The following is a 23,066-nucleotide window of genomic DNA, read 5'->3' as shown; positions in this document are numbered from 1 at the left end:
TTAATGCATTTTAGCCGGGAGGGGAGCGAGGTTGTTTAAGATGTTAAGGAAAGTAGAATTGAAAAAATATGGCTGCTTCATTATGGGGAAGTAGTTTTAAAGGATCCCAGTTAATGCTTTTTGAAGAGTTGTTAAAGGTAGTGGGGCAAAATTTTGATAAGTCTCTGGTGTTTCTATATTGATGTCTGTTTAATGGGGATGTGGTTTTATGAATTATATAAGTAGGTGTAAGTGGTCACTGATACAGTTTGGAAGGGTACCTGTGATGGATATTTTATTGGGGTCTGTGACCATGATCCAGTCTAGGATTGTCCCACTACTGTTGTTTCTGCTAGGTCTGGTAATATCAGAGATTAGCTGGCTGTAGTTATATAGGATGATGTTTGTTGGGAAGTGTTGCTGGGAGATGTCTAACCAATTAATATTGATGTCTCCAAGAATTATAGTTTCTGCTGTTATGTTGTTTGATGTCCAAGCTAAGACTTCCTCAAGTATGGGAATATTGTTGCCGGGGGATTGTAGAGGAAAATGATGCAGAGGTTTTTGTTGTCATTGATTTTTAGGAAGGTTATTAAGATTTCTGTGGTGGAGAAGCTGGGTATGAGTAAGTTGTACGGGACTATGATGAAAGAGTTGGGTTAGGTCAGTGCTCCTCCTCCACCTTTTTCTCCATGGTCTATCTGAGCAGAGGCATGCAAAGTCTAGGGAAAGGAATTCTGGGCTTTAATGTATTGTTTCAGCCATGTTTCAGTAGCTGTGATAATGTCGGGCTTGTTATGTTTTATCCAGGCACGAAAGTCAGGGATTTTGTTTTGAATACTTTGTAGATTTATTGTAGTGAGGTTTAGGGATTTATAGGGGCTAGGTGGGCTATGAAAAGGTGAGAGGGGGCCAGGGTTGGGATGGATATCTCCACTTGATGATAATTTAGAGTATTTAAATAGTATAGTTATGGGTTCTTTTTTCTTTTTTGTGTCATGGTGGGGGTAGGTGCTATGCTTTATGATAGTTTTGTTATTTCAGGGGAGGATTTTTACTTTAAAACTGAGAATACCTTGTGTGGCATATAGGTTACTAGATATGTTAGAGAAGGTCCTGAGAGGTATGGTGTCAGAGATGGTTGTGGTTGTGGGTTTGTGTTATATATTATTAATTTATAATGGGGTAAGATGTAGTAGGAGGATTAGGGTTAACAGGAGACTGAGAGGTGATAGCTTAATTATAAGTGGTATTCTGTTAAGGAAAGGATGGTGATTGGCTCTGGGTCCTAGGTGGTGGAGTTAGGATGAGAATAAAGGTAATTGAAATGGGGGTGGGTGGGAATGGGGCTATGGTAGGGGAGCAGAGTGAGCCTGAGTTTAGCAATGGCGAATGGAGCGGGGCTAGCCCAGGCTGAGATGTGCGAGGGGATAGAAAAACAATCATATCTCAAAGTGTGCGCGCGTGTGTGTGTGTGTGTGTGTGTGTGTGTGTGTGTGTGTGTGTGTGTGTGTGTGTGTGTGTGTCAGCTACTTGGGCAAGGACATGAAGCACTGGTTGGACAGAGAAAGAGTGCTAAGAGGACTTGGCTTGGGACCCTGGCTAAGGATTCCACTCTATAGCTGTGCCAGTGGGTAGTCTTATTGGGGATCTGGAGAGAAAAGGAGAAGCCAGCCCCAAACTGACTGTGATCTCTGTCTGCTCTTAAGAGAAATTGTACTTTACTGTGTGTGTATTTGTTATTCGTCCCAATGTGGATGCCCCTCACTGATGTTAGTGGTGAGGATTGAGGCTCCTTGATTACTGAACCAGTGCACAGGCATCACACCCTCATTTTAAATATCTGGCACAGCCTCTATCAAGAAGTTTATACAGCTTGAAAACAAAAAAAGGTTTGCTAAACAGTACTCAAAAGGGGGACCAAATACCATACGTATATCTCATTGTAAACCCTTTGTATAAAATATTGCTAATGTGTGTAGTGGCTGGTGATGGTAAATGCGTGGAGTCCACAGCCAGAGGTGGCAGAGGAAGAGTGGAAGGGGCATTTTCAAATAACTATAAGAGAAATTATACAATGACTGTCCAGAAATATTCAAAAAGGAGTATGCTGACTGGTCAGCCCAACCAGTGAGCCCGTTGTAAATCCAAAAATATACCAATGGAAAAAGGTTGCATCACCCAGACTTTTTTCAATAAGTACATCCCATAAAAATGTTATTTTTCTTTCTTTTTTTAAATAAATTTACAAAATGGAAGACCTCAAATGAGCAAGGGAGATGGCAAAGAAAAAAATAAAAGGATAATCGGGTATGTTCTGCAAAACTAAAGAAACATACCCGATTATTCCTTTATTTTCTTTGACCCATCTCTCTCGAAAGTTAAAAGTCTCCTGGTTACTCTTTTCTTAATTAAAAAAAAAAAAAAAAAAGCAAGGGAAATCTTCCTTTTCTCATTTGCTTCCTTTACACAGCACTGATGTCTGATATACTGCATAAGTGTGGGAATGCAAGTCCCATACACATGTGCAGTATATCAGAAAAGCCCCAGGATACCAGAGAAAACACGGAAGGGTACCACGGCAACGTTACACAAAGACATTATTTAAGAAAAGTATTTTTTTCTTAAATAATGTCATTGTATAATAGCAATAACTGATTTTGTGGTGTGGTATATTGTAGATTTACCCATGATTGACTTTATTTAATCACTCGGGCTTCACCCTCATGATTAAACCACACCAAGCATGAGTAAATCTTCAATATACCACACCAACATCATCGGACATTGCTATAATATATCATTTTAAAATGCAATCTAATTTACAAGACTCATCAGTCAGATAAGATTCTACAGATTCTGTTTTGAAATGATATCCAAGAGATCCACCTATCTTTCAACATCTGGTTCTTCCTTTTCTACTCGGAAGTAGTTCATTTACTGACTGTAGGATATACATATTATATTTGATGTTGTCTTCTGTTGCATTATTTTAATCTGCATATTTTTTCCTGTGGCTGTCAAGTGAATATGGTTGTTACTTTTAGGACCAACCAACACATGTTTTATTTATTTTGCTATTTTGTAACCAGGAACATGCATATTTAAGACATATAATACATATGAATAAATGCAAAATTAAACATTTTTAAAAGGGTCTTAGATAAAACATGCTTATTGTAGATTCTTAGGTAGAGAGAAACTTTGCATAGATAGGGTTAACATTAAAAACAAAGCTGTTTACAGTATATACATCAAATCCATTTTGAATTATAACATCTCAGAAAACGAATAAGGCAAAATATAGGATAACAAGCATGGAAAGATTGTCATACTGAAGGTAGCATGCTATTTGAATTCAACATTTCATGGTGTCTGTGTTGCTGGAGGTAGCATGCTATTTGAATTCAACATTTCATGGTGCCTGTGTTGCTGGAGGTAGCATGCTATTTGAATTTAACATTTCATGGTGCCTGTGTTGCTGGAGGTAGCATGCTGTTTGAATTTAACATTTCATGGTGCTTGTCTTGCTGGAGGTAGCATGCTATTTGAATTTAACATTTCATGGTGTCTGTGTTGCTGGAGGTAGCATGCTATTTGAATTCAACATTTCATGGTGCCTGTCTTGCTGGAGGTAGCATGCTGTTTGAATTTAACATTTCATGGTGTCTGTCTTGGTTGGTTAACCATTGTCCCTAAAGTACTTACACTAAGTTTCCTTATGCAAGTGTTTGTAGAAGGCCTTTCTGAAATCAATGAGAGATTCCAGGCCACTTAATTTAGGTGGGAGTCTGTTCCATAATGCCTGCTCTAGTCAGGAGAAGGCAAATTCTCTAATTGGATGGTTGGTTTCCTTCTCCTGTGAATATGAGTACCAATTGGATGGGTAGTTTTGTTCTCTTGTGATTATGAGTACCTAAGAGATATGTTACCTTTTAGTGACTGGAAGCCATTTTAGACACCAAAAGAGGTTACAATGGTGATATCTGCTTCTGTGATCTATAAGGTGGGATTTTAGCTTCATTTTACACATATTCTAGATAAAAAACAAAAACTGAAAATATTCAACATAATGGACTATGTACTAAAATTCAGCTTGGGAGAATCCATAACTCAAATACTACTGGAACCATTATTTGGTCATGCTTGCCGCATTATTGGCCCTGAAAAAAAACACACCTTCAGTTTATAAAGGAGCTAAAAATTATCTACAAATAATTCATATGGAACGTAAAGAAGCAGCTATTGCTTCTTGGGAAGCAATAGTAATGAAGGGAACTTGGACAGACTGACAGGGTCTGTACACGGTTTGACAGTTCACAATGTTGTTGTGTTGTTGTGTCTTTCGGCTTTTCTCTGGTCCACTAATGATTGGCAGTAGATTTTTACGTGCCGAGTTGCTGGCCCTGATGCACAACCTTCAGCGAAGGTACACCCATTCATGCACGTCTCCACACAGAAGACGCTCTAGCTGAGAATCGAACAGGACGTCTTACTGTGAGGCGACAACGCTATCGCAGCACCACCACTGCAGTTTTTGACAGTTCACAATGAAAAATAAAAAAAAAAAGTTTGGCCTGGATCAAAGAACCTTTTTCAGCTAAGATGTAAACCAAATGCAAGAGTACTTAAATAAGAATTCATAAAAATGCACATTACTTTTGTTGTGTCTTTAGGCTTATCCCAGTTAGGGGTCGCCACAGCAGAACTCCGGTCCGCTAATGTTTGCTAGTGGATTTTTACGTGCCGAGTTACAAGCCCTGACGCACAACCTTCAATGAAGGCATGCCCATTCATGTATGCCTCCACGCAGAAGACGCTCTAGGTGCGAATCAAATGGGACAACATCTTGCTGTGAGGCGACAACGCTACCGCAGCACCACTACCATGAAAATAATGTGCATTACTAACGTGTTAAAAATATAGTAGCAGTATAAACTAGACATCCAAATTAAAAAAAAATGTAATATGGCTGTTAAGAGAGTATATTAAACTACTGACAGAAGAAAAGAAAACATTTTATTTTGCTTAGAAAAGACAGTAGTGCAAAATAGTTTTGATATTAGTATGAACCTTCTTCTTCTTCTTTCGGCTTTTCCCGGTTAGGGGTCGCCACAGCAGATCACCTGTCCACTCATGATTGGCAGTGGAGTTTTACGGTGTCGAGTTGATAGCCTGGCACCCAACCTTCCACAGAAGGTGCACACATGCACACACTCACACCTAGGGCCAATTTAGAGTGTCCAATCCACCTACAGCATGTCTTTGGGATGTGGGAGGAAACCGGAACACCCGGAGGAAACCCATGCGGCCACAGGAAGGACATGCAGGATATAAGTATGAACCTTAAAAATCTAAAATAATACTGTAGTCATAAAGTCCTAAAATAATATTGTGGACAAATATTAGATCATTTTTGTAAGAATATAAAAAAAACTAAGTATCAAATATTCACACTCTACTCTAGAGTATAGGATTTTAACAACCAGGTCTCAGGGAACCATACAACTATTTGAATGTGAAATAAAAATGTCCCTTACAAATTCTTATGTAAAAGATATATAACAAATGCACTACCTATACATCTACAATGTCACAGGTATGACAGTAATCCAAGTCTCACCCTCTGGTCCTGTTCTTAAATGTGTTACTCAGTTGTGTAGGGTTGGGTATGGCCGCTATGTGATAAAACCCACATTCCATGCTCTGTGCAATTACTAAAGGTTTATCATTGTCACCAGAATATAGACATATTGTACTGTACAACTGAAAAAACAGAGGAATTCACCAGTACACCAAACACTGGTAACAACAAAATATAGATGTATACGTGAGGGTAGTCAAGTGGTAGTTTATTAATGAGAATGGAAAAAGAAGGGAGTAACCCAGAGGGACTCCTTTCAGGAAAGGGATGGAAGCACAGAGGGTGTTTTGAAACTGCACAGAGAAGTAGTTATTGGAAAGATAATTTTTAAACCAGGGAGCTATATCTGGGCTAATTCCAATTTCAGTTAAATGATCTAAATGAATGATACAGTCAACCAAACTAAAAGCTCTAATAATGTTAATAAGGAAGGATCCAGAAAGAAGGCCTTTGTCCACGGCCAGGAGGATACTATTAGTAAGTGTCCAGAGTACAGCAGACATGCTCCTACCAATCCAAAAGGCACACTGTTATGTGGATAGTAGATGATATTGGGATCTTTAATGAGTGACCTGATTGTAATCTAATTTTAAAAGTTTTTTACCTTGGGAAAAATAGAGATGTGTCTGAAGACAGTGACATGGGATGGGTTATTTTTTTGGAGGATAGTTTAATGAGGCTGTCTTCCAGATATCATCCATGATGTTTTGAATTAGGCAAAGAATATAAATGTGAAGGCGGGGGGGCTATGAAGTCTTTCAAAAGGAAAAAAAAAACACAGAAGAAGATAATCAGGACAGGCAGGCGAGTCTGTTTTTAGTTCTTCAAGTAGTGGTACTATGTATTTAGCTTTGATTGCTTTAAAATAGAAAATGGGAATACAGGAGAGAGGAGAGAGGTTAGCTAGAGTAGAATGCACTGTAGAGAAGGGGGTCATTAGCTGGAATAGTATGGACTGTGGAGGAGGGGTTGGTAGCTGAAGTAGTATGCAAAGTGGAGGAGGGGATGTTAGCTGGAATAGTATGCACTGTGGAGGAGGTGGTGTTAGCTGGAGTAGTGTGCACTGTGGAGGAGGGGGTGTTAGCTGGGTAGTATGCACTGTGGAGGAGGGGGTGATAGCTGGAGTAGTATGCATTGTAGAGGAGTGGGTGTTAGCTGGAGTAGTATGCAATGTGGAGGACGGGGTGTTAGCTGGAGTAGTATGCACTGTAGAAGAGGGGGCATTAGCTGGAATAGTATGGACTGCGGAGGAGGGGGTGTTAGCTGGAGTAGTGTGGACTGTGGAGGAGGGGGTGTTAGCTGGGTAGTATGCACTGTGGAGGTGTAGGTGATAGCTGGAGTAGTATGCACTGTAGAGGAGTGGGTGTTAGCTGGAGTAGTATGCACTGTGGAGGACGGGGTGTTAGCTGGAGTAGTGTGGACTGTAGAGGAAGGGATGTTAGCTGGAGTAGTATGCACTGTGGAGGAGGGGGTGTTAGCTGGAGTAATATGCACTGTGGAGGAGGGGGTGTTAGCTGGAGTAGTATGCACTGTGGAGGAGGGGGTGTTAGCTGGAGTAGTATGCACTGTAGAGGAGGGAGCGTTAGCTGGAATAGTATGGACTGCGGAGGAGGAGATGTCAGCTGGAGTAATATGCACTGTGGAGGAGGGGGTGTTAACTGGAATAGTGTGCACTGCGGAGGAGTGGGTGTTAGCTGGAGTGGTGTGGACTGTGGAGGAGGGGGTGTTAGCTGGAGTAGTATGCACTGTGGAAGAGGGGGTGTTAGCTGGTGTAGTATTCACTGTGGAGAAGGGGGTGTTAGCTGGTGTAGTGTAGAATGTAGAGGAGGGGGTGTTAGCTGGAGTAGTGTGGACTGTGGAGGAGGGGGTGTTAGGTGGAGTAGTGTGGACTGTGGAGGAGGGTGTGTTAGGTGGAGTAGTATGCACTGTGGAGGAGGGGGTGATAGCTGGAGTAGTATGCACTGTAGAGGAGTGGGTGTTAGCTGGAGTAGTATGCACTGTAAATAAGGGAGTGTTAGCTGGAGTAGTGTGGACTGTGGAGGAGGGAGTGTTAGCTGGGCAGTATGCACTGTAGAGGAGGGGGTGTTATCTGTTGTAGTGTGGACTGTAGAGGAGAGGGTGTTAGCAGGAGTAGTATGCACTGAGGAGGAGGGGGTGGTAGCTGGAGTAGTATGCACTGTAGAGGAGGGGGCATTAGCTGGAATAGTATGGACTGTGGAGGAGGGGGTGTTAGCTGGAGTAGTGTGGACTGTGGAGGAGGGGTTGTTAGCTGGAGTAGTGTGGACTGTGGAGGAGGGGGTGTTAGGTGGAGTAGTATGCACAGAGGAGGAGGGGTTGTTAGCTGGAGTAATATGCACTGTGGAGGAGGGGGTGTTAGCTGGAATAGTATGCAATGTGGAGGACGGGGTGTTAGCTGGAGTAGTATGCACTGTGGAGGAGGGGGTGTTAGCTGGAGTAGTATGCACTGTGGAAGAGGGGGCATTAGCTGGAATAGTATGGACTGTGGAGGAGGGGGTGTTAGCTGGAGTAGTGTGGACTGTGGAGGAGGGGGTGTTAACTGGAATAGTATGCAATGTGGAGGACGGGGTGTTAGCTGGAGTAGTATGCACTGTGGAGGAGGGGGTGTTAGCTGGAGTAGTATGCACTGTAGAAGCGGGGGCATTAGCTGGAATAGTATGGACTGTGGAGGAGGGGGTGTTAGCTGGAGTAGTATGCACTGTTGAGGAGGGGGTGTTAGCTGGAGTAGTGTGGACTGTGGAGGAGGGGGTGTTAGCTGGAGTAGTATGCACTGTGGAGGAGGGGGTGTTAGCTGGAATAATATGCACTGTGGAGGAGGGGGTGTAAGCTGGAGTAGTATGCACTGTGGAGGAGGGGGTGTCTGCTGGAATAGTATGCACTGTGGAGGAGGGGGTGTTAGCTGGAGTAGTGTGGACTGTAGAAGAGGCGGTATTAGCTGGAGTAGTGTGGACTGTGGAGGAGGGGGTGTTAGGTGGAGTAGTATGCACAGTGGAGGAGGGGTTGTTAGCTGGAGTAATATGCACTGTGGAGGAGGGGGTGTTAGCTGGAATAGTATGCAATGTGGAGGACGGGGTGTTAGCTGGAGTAGTATGCACTGTGGAGGAGGGGGTGTTAGCTGGAGTAGTATGCACTGTAGAAGAGGGGGCATTAGCTGGAATAGTATGGACTGTGGAGGAGGGGGTGTTAGCTGGAGTAGTGTGGACTGTGGAGGAGGGGGTGTTAGCTGGGTAGTATGCACTGTGAAGGAGGGGGTGATAGCTGGAGTAGTATGCACTGTAGAGGAGTGGGTGTTAGCTGGAGTAGTATGCACTGTGAAGGAGGGGGTGTTAGCTGGAGTAGTGTGGACTGTGGAGGAGGGGTGTTAGCTGGAATAGTATGCACTGTGGAGGAGGGGGTGTTAGCTGGAGTAGTATTCACTGTGCAGGAGGGGGTGTTAGCTGGTGTAGTGTGGACTGTAGAGGAGGGGCTGTTAGCTGGAGTAGTGTGGACTGTGGAGGAGGGGGTGTTAGGTGGAGTAGTGTGGACTGTGGAGGAGGGTGTGTTAGGTGGAGTAGTATGCACTGGGGAGGAGGGGGTGTTAGCTGGAGTAGTATGCACTGTAAAGGAGGGAGTGTTATCTGGAGTAGTATGCACTGTGGAGGAGGGGGTGTTAGCTGGAGTAGTGTGGACTGTGGAGGAGGGGGTGTTAGCAGGAGTAGTGTGGACTGTGGAGGAGGGGGTTTTAGGTGGAGTTGTATGCACTGTGGAGGAGGGGGTGTTAGCTGGAGTAGTATGCACTGTAGAGGAGGGGGCATTAGCTGGAATAGTATGGACTGTGGAGGAGGGGGTGTTAGCTGGAGTAGTATGCACTGTGGAGGAGGGGGTGTTAGCTGGAGTAGTGTGGACTGTGGAGGAAGGGGTGTTAGCTGGAGTAGTATGCACTGTGGAGGAAAGGGTGTTATCTGGAATAATATGTACTGTGGAGGAGGGGGTGTAAGCTGGAGTAGTATGCACTGTGGAGGAGGGGGTGTTTGCTGGAATAGTATGCACTGTGGAGGAGGGGGTGTTAGCTGGAGTAGTGTGGACTGTAGAGGAGGCAGTATTAGCTGGAGTAGTGTGGACTGTGGAGGAGGGGGTGTTAGGTGGAGTAGTATCCACAGTGGAGGAGAGGTTGTTAGCTGGAGTAATATGCACTGTGGAGGAGGGGGTGTTAGCTGGAATAGTATGCAATGTGGAGGACGCGGTGTTAGCTGGAGTAGTATGCACTGTGAAGGAGTGGGTGTTAGCTGGAGTAGTATGCACTGTAGAGGAGGGGGTGTTAGCTGGAGTAGTGTGGACTGTGGAGGAGGGGGTGTTAGCTGGGTAGTATGCACTGTGGAGGAGGGGGTGATAGCTGGAGTTGTATGCACTGTGGAGGAGAGGGTGTTAGCTGGAGTAGTATGCTCTGTAGAGGAGGAGGCATTAGCTGGAATAGTATGGACTGTGGAGGTGGGGGTGTTAGCTGGAGTAGTGTGGACTGTGGAGGAGGGGGGATTATGTGGAATAGTATGCACTGTGCAGGAGGGGATGTTAGCTGGAGTAGTGTGGACTGTAGAGGAGGGGGTGTTAGCTGGAGTACTGTGGACTGTGGAGGAGGGGGTGTTATGTGGAATAGTATGCACTGTGGAGGAGGGGGGTGTTAGCTGGGTAGTATGCACTGTGGAGGAGGGGATGTTAGCTGGAGTAGTGTAGACTGTGGAGGAGGGTATGTTAGCTGGAGTAGTGTGAACTGTGGAGGAGGGGGTGTTAGCTGGAGTTGTATGCATTGTGGAGGAGGGGGTGTTACCTGGAATAGTATGCACTGTGGAGTAGGGGGTGTAAGTTGTAGTAGTTTGCACTGTGGAGGAGGTGGTGTTAGCTGGAATAGTATCCACTGTAGAGGAGGGGGTGTTAGCTGAAATAGTGTGGACTGTAGAGGAGGGGGTATTAGCTGCTTAATGTGGATTGTGGAGGAGGGGTTGTTAGCTGGAGTAGTATGCACTGTGGAGGAGGTGGTGTTAGCTGGGGTTGTGTGGACTCTAGAGGTGGGGGTGTTAACTGGAGTAGTGTAGACTGTGGAGGAGGGGGTGTTAGGTGGAGTAGTATGCACTGTGGAGGAGGGGGTGTTAGCTGAAGTAGTATGCTCTTTGGAGGAGGGGGAGTTAGCTGGAGTAGTGTGGACTGTAGAGGAGGGGGTGTAAGCTGCTGTAGTGTGGACTGTGGAGGAGGGGTTGTTAGCTGGAGTAGTATGCACTGTGGCGGAGGGAGTGTTAACTGGAGTAGTATTCACTGTAGAGAAGCGGGTGTTAGCTGGAGTAGTATGCACTTTTGAGGAGGGGTTGTTAGCTGGTGTAGTATGCATTGTGAAGGAGGGGGTGTTAGCCGGAGTAGTATGGACTGTGTGGAGGAGGGGATATTGGCTGGAGAAGTATGCATTGTGTGGAGGAGGGGGTGTTGGCTGGACTAGTACAGGCTGTTAACCTCTGCCCAAAAGATTTTAGGTGAATGGAGAATGGATGATTTATGCTATTTCATAATGTGACTTTCAAGGTGCTTGATTGCCTGTTTAGCTTTTCTTAGCTTAAAATAATGTTGCCTGGTGGTTTAGGATGGCTTATTTTTTCAAGTATGCTAGGCATTGTCCCTGATACTAAGGTGGTATTTGAGTTCGTATGTGAGCGAATTGTTTCTAATGATTATGCAGTCAGACACAGACCAAGAAATTATAAACAAAAACAGAAGAAGATGAAATATAACACAAAACATAATGTAACACAAACAGAGGCAATGGAGGACAATGGAAAAACAGCACTGAGGAGAGATGAAGAGCAACTCTCACCTGAGCCTTGACCATGTCCAACATGCTGCTGAGACCACTGATCGTGTCTTCCAACCTCTGTATGCGCTCCTCAGATGTCTGAGAATGCAGCCCAGGTCTCTGCTGAAGATTCTGGGGCTCACTTTGCTGTTGTTGGTAGTTCTGAATATCCAAAAGGGGTTCCAGGTCTTTTGACGTATCATGACTAAAAGGATTTTCCAGTTCTTCATCTACAGATCTCTCTTCAGGTAATGAATATGGCATAACAGGAAATGAGTCTAAAACAGATAACAGAAAGACATTAACAATAATACATACATGTGTTATGTTCTGCAACATTAGAAACTGCTATGCCATAAGTGAGTACAGACATAAAACAAAACTAAGAAGTTCTAGTTTTTCCTCTTATAACCATCTTTTACTTTACTAATTTGAATATTCATCTCTGTATATTTACATTTTGTATGTTTCTGCTCATAATTTGAATTTAGATGTGTGTGTGTGTGTGTGTGTGTGTGAGACAAGGAGGGAAGAAAATTATGAGCATTTTTTTTCAGTTTGCAAAGGCAGTAAGAAAAACAAAAAGAAAGGATATTAATAGCCAATAATAATCAATGCAATAAATTTCTGAAATAAAAATTTTAAAAGTTTGGAAGGAAACCGTAATCAAACAAGGTGTATGTTGTACACAGCATACAAACACATGCAGAAAACACTTTCAATGAGAGCTTTATTTTAAGACCTCTTGTGTAAAACACAGATTTCAAATACCAAAACACACACAAACATCATACTGTTAATCCTACCCCCTTCCTCCTCTCATCCTCTACCTTCTCTATTTTATGAAGTCATTAGAACTGACAGAGAGAGAGGGAGAAACATATAGCAATAAATGAACGCTCAAAAACTAGCAGTAAAAATATTGCTTGCCCCAAAGTTATTTAAAAACCTTCTTTTCTTAAAACCAAAGTGCTATCTGCTCACTTTTTGTTAATTTATAAGAAGTCGCAAAACCCATTTCTTGGGTAAACAGTATGCTAAATGACTTTTTGCTGCTGATCATAACATGGTTAAATTAGTTCTTTTATGTTGTTTTTTGTTGCAGCACCCTCCACTCAGAAATAAGTTTGCTTAACTTAAAATTCACCAGTGAATAGTTATCAGAAGCATTTGTCATGGTGACCATGTCTCCTCATTGTGTATTTACCCGATTTAATAGAATTAGGCTAAGTGTCATTACTGATACTAAATTTCAGACAGGGGTACTGTCTCCACACTTAGGTTACCTATTTTACGTATCTTATCTCTGCTGACCACCACTATGGATGCAAATGCACGTGTGCATGATTTACCTTAGCTACTCTTAAGGGCCACTTGCTGAGTTAAATATTTTATATGTTGACTTTCATGTCTAGATGGGCAGTAACCTAAAAGTTAAAATAGTGTCTAAGGATATCCTTAGATCATGCTTTACGAAGAATAAATTTGATATGTTGCTTCTCCTGCTTTGGAGTGCAGAAAATAGGTGTTGTTACTATTCTACAATACATAAGAGCTGAATGGATCTCTATAGGTACTTTTAATTAATCATGGAATGAAAGCTTCTTAAATTTCCACAAAGTTCAAAATGCTTTTTAATGAAGCAAGAATGAATGAAGGTTCATAGGTGTGTACTAGGCTAATGGCCCTGGAGCCTTTACAAGCCTAGCCCATAGGATTACCCTGGCATCATGCCACTCGACCTGAGTTCCCAGTGTCTCTGTCAAGTAGAGCCACTGGAATGATCCCCGGGGTGAATTTTCTATTTCTCATCCACTCATCAAGATTTCCCTTGAAGAGGACCAGTGAGGTGCTTTGTATGGTAAGTCGATTCCATAGCATGGGCAGTCTCTGGGTTATGAACCTGTCCCTCCAGCACATTCTGTTGATTGTGATAATGAGGATGAGGTCTCTGGAGTTTATGGTGTGGAGGGATTGGGATTTCTTTAGATGTAGCATTTCTAACAGAGCTGGGTAAGACATGGCTTTGTAAGTCAAGCAGAGATCGCCTCTAAGTAGGCGATATGAGACAGAATAGTTGGAAATTTTTTGAGTCTGTCCATATAGGACAAGTGTTTAAGGCCTAGGATCCTCTTTGTTAGGTACTTTTGTGGCCTCTCCAGTTGTTGCAAGTGTCTAGTGAGGTACATGCCAAATGAGGCATTGTACTTGATGATTGGCCTAATGAGGGAAGAGTAGAGGGAGACAATGACCTCTTTCTTCCTAGATGCAAAACCCTTAGTAATGAGATGTGCCACATAGAAGAACTTTCTGACCACAGTGGCAATGTGGTGATCAAAAGAGAGGTTGCTGTCAACCTGTGTTCCCAGATCTCTTATAACGCCTTCTGTGTTCAATGGACTACCATCGATGTGATAATTCATGGCAACTGGGTTTTTCCCAAAGGGGATGACGACACATTTTTTGGCATTGAGCTTAAGGTCATGGTTCTGACACCAGTCAACATCACTTAGGGAATTAATAATGACTCCCAACTTGCAATTGTCTGTGAACTTTGTCAGCCAGAGTCCCTTTGTGTTCATCTGGACTTCTGAGAAGTAGATACCAAACAGGACAAGACCCAGGACAGATCCCTGTGGGACTCCACTTGTGACTGGTCGGCAGTCTGACTTGGAGTCAACTACTTTCACACTGTGGGTTCTATCTGTGAGCCAGTTGGCAACCCACCTAGTGATATCGGGGTTGATGCCTAGCTTAGTGAGTTTTTCTATGATTCCTGAGTAGGAAATGGTATCAAAAGCCTTGGCTAGATCAAGGTAGGCAGTATGAACCACCTTGCCTTCATCCACAGCTGTGGTGACTGACTTAAAGAAGTCGACCAGGTTGAGTAGGCATGATCTACCCTGCACGAAACCAAACTATATGGGATCCAGAGTTTGGAAATTCCCTATATCCTTGTTTATTAGGTCCATGATGATGCATTTCATAGCTTTGCATATCAGACTTGTCAGGTTAATAGATGGGGCAATAGTTCCCAGGGTCTGTAGTCACTCCTCCTTTGTGGAGAGGGATAACTGTGGCAGTGCACCATTCAGTAGGGACAAAACCTGAGGCATGGCTGTGACTGAACAGGGCACACAGGTGAGGTGCCAGTTCACTCTGTAGTTCATGTAGAACACAACCAGGGGGTTTGTCAGGTCCCATAGAAGCTGTATTCTTGGCCTTGGACAGTGCTGTTTTAACCTGTGCAGCAGTAATACTGGGTGCCTGGCGATCTACTGGTATTATGATTGGTCCTTGGGGGGGGGGTAAAGTTGGCACTGAATCTGTTGGCCAGTATATTGGCAATATCTGTTTGCTCAGTATAGGAGGTACCATTGTGCAGTAGCTTAGAGCAAATCTGGGTATTGCCGTGGAGATTCTTTACATAACTATAGAAGGGCTTGTGGTTGTCTTTACTATCTGCTGCAATTCTGTTTTCAGAGGAATTATGAAGGTATTCTTTCCTCAGCTTAAGTCAGTGTAGCAAAATTTATTTTATAAAGGTTCTGAGGATGGGGCAATACATATGCCATGGATTAATATATGGAATTCTATAATTTGAAAGGATAATACAAATTTGCATTCTATTTCTGCTGATATTCATGCCATAATCTTGGTTATTTATCACATTTTGTCAACTTACTGACAGGTTATCAGCAATGGAGACTCTGAGCTTTCCACCTCAGACCAGTCTTGTTTACTTCAGTGTTTTGTGTTGTCTACTGCTTTTGTTATGATGTATTGTTTGTTTAGTGGCCAATCCATTTCTTTTTTTTTTTTTTTTTAATATGTTTCAAGGATTAGTACAAATGCTTCCAGTGATGATAATCTCCTTGCTTAGAACTAAGAAAGGCAGAAACATGTTTGCCATGTATTGTAAAATGTATCCCATTTGCTTAGAGCTAGATTGGGCATATAAACTTATTTGAAACAAAGGTATACTTTCTCTATCTATCTCCCATCCTTCAAAACAAAATTGCAATGGCTCAAGACAGTCTGTTATTTTCATTCTTTGCTAAAAATATAAGATGGAAGCATACCACAAGAAATTTCAAAATGGCATTCTGCGGTACAAAGATTTTATTACATAGAATTAACTGTACACTGCAGAGGTAAATCCTAATGTCACAAAAGGAAATACTGCCAGCCCAGCTATTGGGAATTTTATAAATAATTCTATGTCATTTGTGAATATTGACATGATTCATACAGAAGTGTGTGTAAAGGTGTAAAGTACTGAGGTAAAGTGTAACTACAGCATGCCCTGCTGGCTTAAAATAGAAATGTATATCAACTATTGTAATGGTGTAAATGTATATGTTTTAACAGTAGAAAATAGAACAAAAAGGGTTAACTTGCAAAACTTTAAGAAAATAAGTTGAAATAAAATTGTTTTACGATTGTCCTATAAAAGTTATCTTTACGTTTCAGTCAATAGGAGACAGAATGTCTACACTAGGGGACTCTCCATGTTGTTTTGTAAGGGTTTTATTGTTTTATGTTTTCCAGTAGTTGCAAAGATCTGAAGGCTATGTATTTTCACAGGGAGATGTTAAATGTGGGTCTATATCACTTGGTTGAAAGTTAATAATAGCGAACTACCACAACTTCGAAAACACCGGAACTTGAAGTTGCAATTGTGGGGGGCTGTGCCCCCCACACCCCCACTAAATATATATAGCAAATCCGAGATCGCACTACAGTGAGGAAAGCACAAATACCCTTATCTACACTGTAGTGTGACCCCACAATAACAACTTTGAGTTCCAGTGTTTTCGAAGTTGTGGTAATTTGCTATTATTAGCTTTTGACCACGTGATACAAACTCGTTAAATGTGAGTAGTTTCTGACACTGGGGGCTTTAGCTTGGGAACTGAAAGTCAGGTGACAAAGTGATGTCATTCAAGCTAACCCAGCAGTAATATTTGATATTAATTTCAGAACTCTCTCGGAGAGAGACAGTGCATTTTGTATTTTGTCTTTGATCAGGAAACATCCACTCATCATCACTTCTGCACTTGCCTTGCTGTAAGTAAGTTTTTAGGACATAGTAACTCTTTTAGATTCATATAAGAATATAGTAAAGTTTAGCTTAGATGTTTTCTTTCTTTATTTAGACTACCCTGCAATGTTGTTTTAAATATTTCCTGTGATTTTTGAACTCTGGTGTAACTGATTACTTATTTAGTATTGTCTTGTTCTTTTATTATTTATTATTGACTATATTTAAAATTTTAATTGTGGCTGGTCTGTGTAGAGATATTTAAGCTCTTCGAGTGCTTGTATATGCATTTGGTGACAATGTACAGGCCACTTCTAAATAGCCTTGCTCTTGGTCATACTACCATTTGGATTAATAGTAACATTACACAGTAGGATTGGACACCCTTTGGTAAGGGCCTTAAAGTAGCTGACAGGTTCTGCTAACAATGATAACTACCTTATTACCTGGACAGAAGGGGCATAGCTAGTAAACCTGTGCCAGTCTTTCCCATGTGTGTGTTTGTGTATAAATCAAATCTCAAAGTGTGTGTGTCAGGTACTTGGGCAGGGACATGAAGCACTGGTTGGACAGAGAGAGTGTTAGGAGGACTTGGCTTGGAACCCTGGGTAAGGACTCAACTCTATAGCTGTGCCAGTGGGGAGTCTTACTGGGGATCTGGAGAGAGAGGGAGAAACCAGCCCCAGACTGACTGTGATCTCTGTGTGCTCTTAAGGGAAATTGTACTTTACTGTGTGTGTACTTGTCATCATCCCAGTGTGTATGTCCCCCACTGTTGCTAGTGGTGAGGGTTGAGGCGCCTTGATTACTGGGCCAGTGCAGGGGCATCACACCTAACAGGTGTTAAAAAAACTGGCAAAGGAGTGAGCCCTTACATTGAATTTTGTTCTACAAATTATGCATTATGGAGGGGACTACTTAATGTTGAGATGTTTTCTTTGTGGAGAAACTATTTTAATAATTCTCTTTCTGAACACAGAAATGATGTAAAGATATTTTTTTGTATTTTACATTGATAAGGTATAAAGCACCTTAATATATCTCTTTTTTTCTGCCCTGTATTCCAGGCTTTCCTGTTTGCCTTTTCTCTATTAGCTTTTCAAATAATATTTAACAATAAATAAGTAATAACCTGAGCTAGTACAACTGAAAAAAATCCCAACAGGTTCTCCCACTCTGCTTCACAGATACAAGTGATGCCATATAGCTCATGCAAGTACTGTGCATTGTGTACAGGAGAATGTTCAGATCTAGAGAGTCACAGAATGCAGAAAACACTCACTTTGCAACAGCAGCATCAGTAGCATTGGGAACCTTCTCTCCTACAGAGCCTCTCACAAGGCATGCTAGAGTACACATTCATCTGACTTCTCCAGTTACACAAACAACAGGCAGGCAAAAACAGCAAACTACTGCGACTCTAGTGATATCCATGCAATGACAAAGTGTTCATCCACATTTCCACAGACAGGATAGAATCCACAATGCTCATCCTTTATCAGGGACTCATCTACTGGATGATGCCACCATTCTTGCATCCTGGTCCTACTACCCTGGGGAACGTCGGAAACATAATCTCACTCTATGACTGTAATGCACCCTTCTATTCCACAGAAGGGTTGGGAGCCACCACCTCAGTTTAACTTTCAAAAGGTACTGCTTCTACTTTCAAATGATACTGAAAAGATGACTTGATCACAGCATCTTATAAATATCCAGTGCTATTAACATTTTCATTCAGGTCTTGTCCACTCCCACTCTCTCTTGTCACATTACAACTTATTCATTGCTGGAGTTACTTTGCCTACATAAATGGACCACATGCCAACATGAGCATGTAGTAATTCATTCTCAAATTAAGACAAGTCAAGCAGGTTCAGTAGTCCCTCAGTGCACTCCTTCTACTTCCTGAAAATATTCTCAGTCAAAGTCAGCATCTCTGCACCTTAACACCTTAACATTTCACCCCACTCCACATCTGAGGTCACATGATGGTTTGCTAGAACTTTATGAGACCACTCAGAAATTATTCTCCATGACATCACCACTTTTCTACCACATCTGGATCTTTCCTTCATTAATTGAAACAGTGATGTCTGCCAGGCATGTCAATACCTGGTGGTCAGATTTAGAGAGCTTCCTGGTAGTATTTGTAGAAGACTGTTTTCATTATATTGATAGCATCCTTCATTACTGGTGTCAGCCAGTTGGCCCAAGGGGAATTACAATGACAAAATGTGATCACCTTTTGCCTGCAGCTCCCTGCCACTGACTAAATTACAGAAATCTTGCACAGGAATAATTCAGATGTTCATGTTACTCTGCTGCAGTCATCACACTTGCGTTATCCTTTCATCAGGCGGTCCCACAGTCAGCCTGAATTCCAAAGTCTTGGTCCAGCGTCGGTTGATATCGCTTCTTCCCTGACGTCAGTGCGCCAGGGGTATATAAGAGGCATCTGATGCCATTTTCTCCAGTATTTCTTGCCACGCGGTGCCCGAAGCAGAAGCAGTTCGCAAGTGCGGGTCGGCCGACACCTGAGATTTTCGAATCGAATTTCAGTCCGAAGTCTTTAAAGCTAAGTACCCCATTGGGGAACCTTTTCTTGCCTCAGTCCGATGTCAGAAAAAGTTAACAATTGCATTTCTTGTGGGAAGCAAATACCTCATAAGGACTTTCATTCTTATTGTATACCTTGCTTAGGCCCAGACCACAATGTCACTGGTTGTCGGTTTTGTGCTAGGTTCAATAAGCGAACTATAAAGCGATGCTTTGATTTCAGGTGACACTACTTCAGTAGGAAATTTAATTACACTATGCCATCTACCAGCGTGCATAAGAAACTCACAGATAAAGACAGGCAGCCTAGATCCAAGCCAGACTCCGAGGCCTCGGCTGGGCTGGTCGCCGGTTCTCTGGTTTTCAGTGAAGCGCCTACGCAGCCCCTGACGACCACAGAATTGGAACCCCAGACCGCTTCAGATTCTCAAGCAGAGAGTTCTAGGCTGACGCAGCCATTTTCTTTAGGCCCTACTGACAACATTGCAGAAGGAGAAGCTGGTGCTATGGAAACACCTTTGGTTACAGAAGGTGTCTTCAGACCGACTACTCTCACCATAAAATCTTATGCTAAGCTTAAGACTCCTCTAAAACCAAAAAAGACTGCCCATCAGTCTCCAGTTCAAGCCCCCATGCCTAAGAAACAGATGCTTAAAATGGCTGAAGATTTGATTTCTTTAATCAGGGGGTTCCCAACCCCCCCCCAGACAAAAGGCCTAGACAAGAGGAGGATTATGCCTCCTCTGATCAAGTGTCCATTTCCTCAGGCTCCTCTGAGGAACAGGATTACTCCTTTCCCCCTTATGAAGATTCTGATGCTGAAGATTCCATTCCCTCAGCTTCTCCCCCTGAAGACTACTCCTTTGGGGAAACCTTACATACCACGAGGGAACATTTCCACTGGGAAGATCAGGACTATTCCGACTCAAAGAAAAGACTCTGAGAGTTGTGCTTACTCCCCCAGCACAGACCACTTGCTATCCCTCCTGTTTTAGACATTGTGGATGATGTTTACTTAGAATCTAGTCTAAATACAGATTCTCTGCCTCCTGCTCCAGCCAAACCAGACAGATATTATAGAGTGCCTGACTCACACAAATTCCTTTACAAAAGCCCTGTTGCTGACCCAGAGACAATCTCCCAGGGTCCCAAAGGGGCTAAGGCTTCTATGGCTAAAAATCCTGTACCCTCTGAAAGGGACTCCAGAGCACTAGATAGGTGGGGAAGAAGGTTTACACCTCAGCTACTCTAGCTATGAGAGCACTAAATTGTCAATTTCACATGCTGAAATACCAGCAATTCCTAATGTCTCAAATAAAACAAAAGATGAGCATGCACCCTCAACAGTCTGAATTCAAAGAAATGCAGGATCTGATGCATGCAGCTGAACAGGTGGGCAAACATACTTTACAATGTCGATTTGATTCTTTGGAAGCTTCCTGTAGAGCAGCTGTTACTGGATCTGTTATACGTAGGGATGCTTGGTTAAAGGAACAAACTCTGCCTGATCATGTTAAAGCAAAGTTACTAGATGCACCCTTACAGCAGGATGTCTTATTTGGGGTTAAAGCAGAAGAGGTTTTAAAGAAAATGGAGGATAAGGCAAAGTCTATGCAGATGGTCAAAGATTTCTTACAGGTACAACCCCCAAGTTTCAGCAGAAATTGGCCAGCAAAAAATTGGTCCTTTCCAGCTTCTGACAGACCACAGAGGGGTAAATACAGATGTCCAAGGGGCAGAGGACAAGCACAAATCCATTACAAACCTCGCCAATGGGGCACTGCAACACAGAAGGGAGGAGAAGACAGGTCTCAAACTACTAGAAGACAAACACAATGACTTAAACCTCAAACTGCCAAGCAAAAATCTCTTGGCAGCTCCCCTGGGAGGAAAATTAGCATTTTTTTATAGACAACTGGCGCATCATCACAAAGGACAAATGGGTCCTAGACATTATCTCACAAGGATACAGATTCCATTTCCACACCTTGCCAAGGATAAAAGGAATGCCAAACTTGCCACAAAATCAATGGGCATAGGCACAAAAACAAATTACAGCTCTCATGGACATGAGAGCCATTCAACTGGTACCTACACAGGAGCAAGGCCAAGGATTTTACTCAAGGCTCTTTCTAGTCCCCAGAAAGGACAATGCTTGGAGACCCATTCTGGACCTTTCAATTCTAAACACCTTCTTGCAAGTACCCAAATTCAAGATGCTAACACTACAGCAGCTTCTTCCCATGTTGGGCAAGAAAGCTTGGCTAGTAACGTTGGACCTCAAGGAGGCATACCTGCATGTCCCTATCAGACAAAATTGATTGCAGAAGATACCTCCATTTCATTGCAGGTTCAACCCATTACAAATTCTCTGCACTGCCCTTTGGCTTATCTACTGCATCCAGGGTCTTCACAAAATGCCTGGCACCAGTAATTGCATACTGCAGACAAAGAGGAAGTCAAATATACCCATACCTGGACGACTGCCTCATCTAAGCAGAAAGCAAGGACATTCTCTTACAACATCTGGCTTTTGTAAAACACCTTCTAAGTTGCCTAGGGTACACAGTAAACGAAAAGAAATCAAAACTAGTGCCCTCATATGACATTCCTGGGTGACAGCTTGAATACAATGGCCCAGATGGCTTATCTGATGCCAGACAAACAACTACAACTAACTCAATACTTCAAAATAATGGCAACAAAGACCCAACTCCCTGCAAGAAAAATTCTGCAGGCCTTGGGCTTCATGGCATCTTGCATACTACTAATACCATTTGCAAAACTGCATATGAGGAAATTACAATGGTACCTGAAAAGCGTATGGACTCAACACAGCCACAGCTTGGAAACAATGATACCTCTCATTCCCTGCCTTCAACAGGAGTTTCTATGGTGGTCACAGGCATGTCACCTCAACAAGGGTCAGCCTTTCACCTTACCCCCAGCCAGGCAAACTATGACAACTGATGCATCAGACTATGCCTGGGAGGCGCGCATGGCAGGACGATGCATTCAAGGCATATGGACTGCAGATCAAAGGAATCTGCACATCAATCAAAAAGAAATGCTAGCTGTACAGAATGCTCTGACAGCCTTCAAGGACCTCTTACATCCAGGACAGCTTATAATAAGGACAGACAACACCACAGTAATGTGGTACATAAACAAACAAGGGGGTACACACTCCTACCCTCTATGCAGGCAAGCAATGACCTTGTGGACTACAGCACTGGCTTACCAAGTTCAATTACAAGCTCAATTCCTGCCTGGGAAAAAGAACACATTGGCAGATGACCTAAGCAGAAACATTGTGGATCCCCACGAGTGGAAACTGGATCCACAAGTATTTGCAATGATAACTCAAAAATGACATAGACCTGTTTGCTAACCCACAAAACTTTCAGCTTTCAAAATTTTGCACAAGGACATTTCACCATCAAGCTTGGAAAGTGGACGCACTCTCATTCAGTTGGAAAATGCTGACAGTATATGCCTTTCCTCCATTGCCCCTTCTCACAAAGGTGCTGCTGAAAGTCAGTATGGTGAGACCTCGAATGATACTCATTGCCCCGGACTGGCCACGCCAGCACTGGTAACCTCTACTAAGGAACATGGTCTAGGGCCCACCATGGATTTTACCACAAATTCCTCATCTACTCACACAGCAAGGCAGTCAGATTCTACACAGCCAGCTCAAAACCTTAAATTTGGCTGCATGGCAAATCACCTATGCAACCAGCCAGCCCCTCGTTCACAAGCTGTTATGGATGTCATTCTGGAGGCCAGGAGACCCAGCACCAGGAAAGCCTACTCAGGCAAATGGAAAAGATTTTGCACCTGGAACCAAGCTAAAGGCCAAAATACCCTTCAGCTGGACATGCCTTAGATTCTACAATATATAACTGAGATGTTACACAAAGGACTTTCTTTTTCATCTATTAAAATCCATGCCTCAGCTATTTCAGCTCACTGCAACAAGGATCCTCCCTTATTTTCACATCCAC

General features: G+C 42.9%; 1 protein-coding gene across 1 annotated transcript in view; it reads right to left on the bottom strand.

The window, feature by feature from the left end:
- The window catches only part of LOC122815830 (kielin cysteine rich BMP regulator), a 2,917,372-nt gene that overhangs the window by 2,089,999 nt on the left and 804,307 nt on the right, over nt 1-23,066 (bottom strand). The window contains exon 4 of the mRNA XM_044088633.1: nt 11,478-11,734. Coding sequence (XP_043944568.1) covers nt 11,478-11,734 — 257 coding nt within the window. The remainder of the gene's footprint in view (nt 1-11,477; nt 11,735-23,066) is intronic.

The sequence above is a fragment of the Protopterus annectens genome, chromosome 11.part0 (assembly GCF_019279795.1).
Source record: "Protopterus annectens isolate FY-2018-M chromosome 11.part0, PAN1.0, whole genome shotgun sequence".
NCBI lineage: Eukaryota > Metazoa > Chordata > Ceratodontiformes > Protopteridae > Protopterus > Protopterus annectens.
Note: the sequence above shows the minus strand (reverse complement) of the source record. Positions and strands in the feature narration are given on the sequence as shown.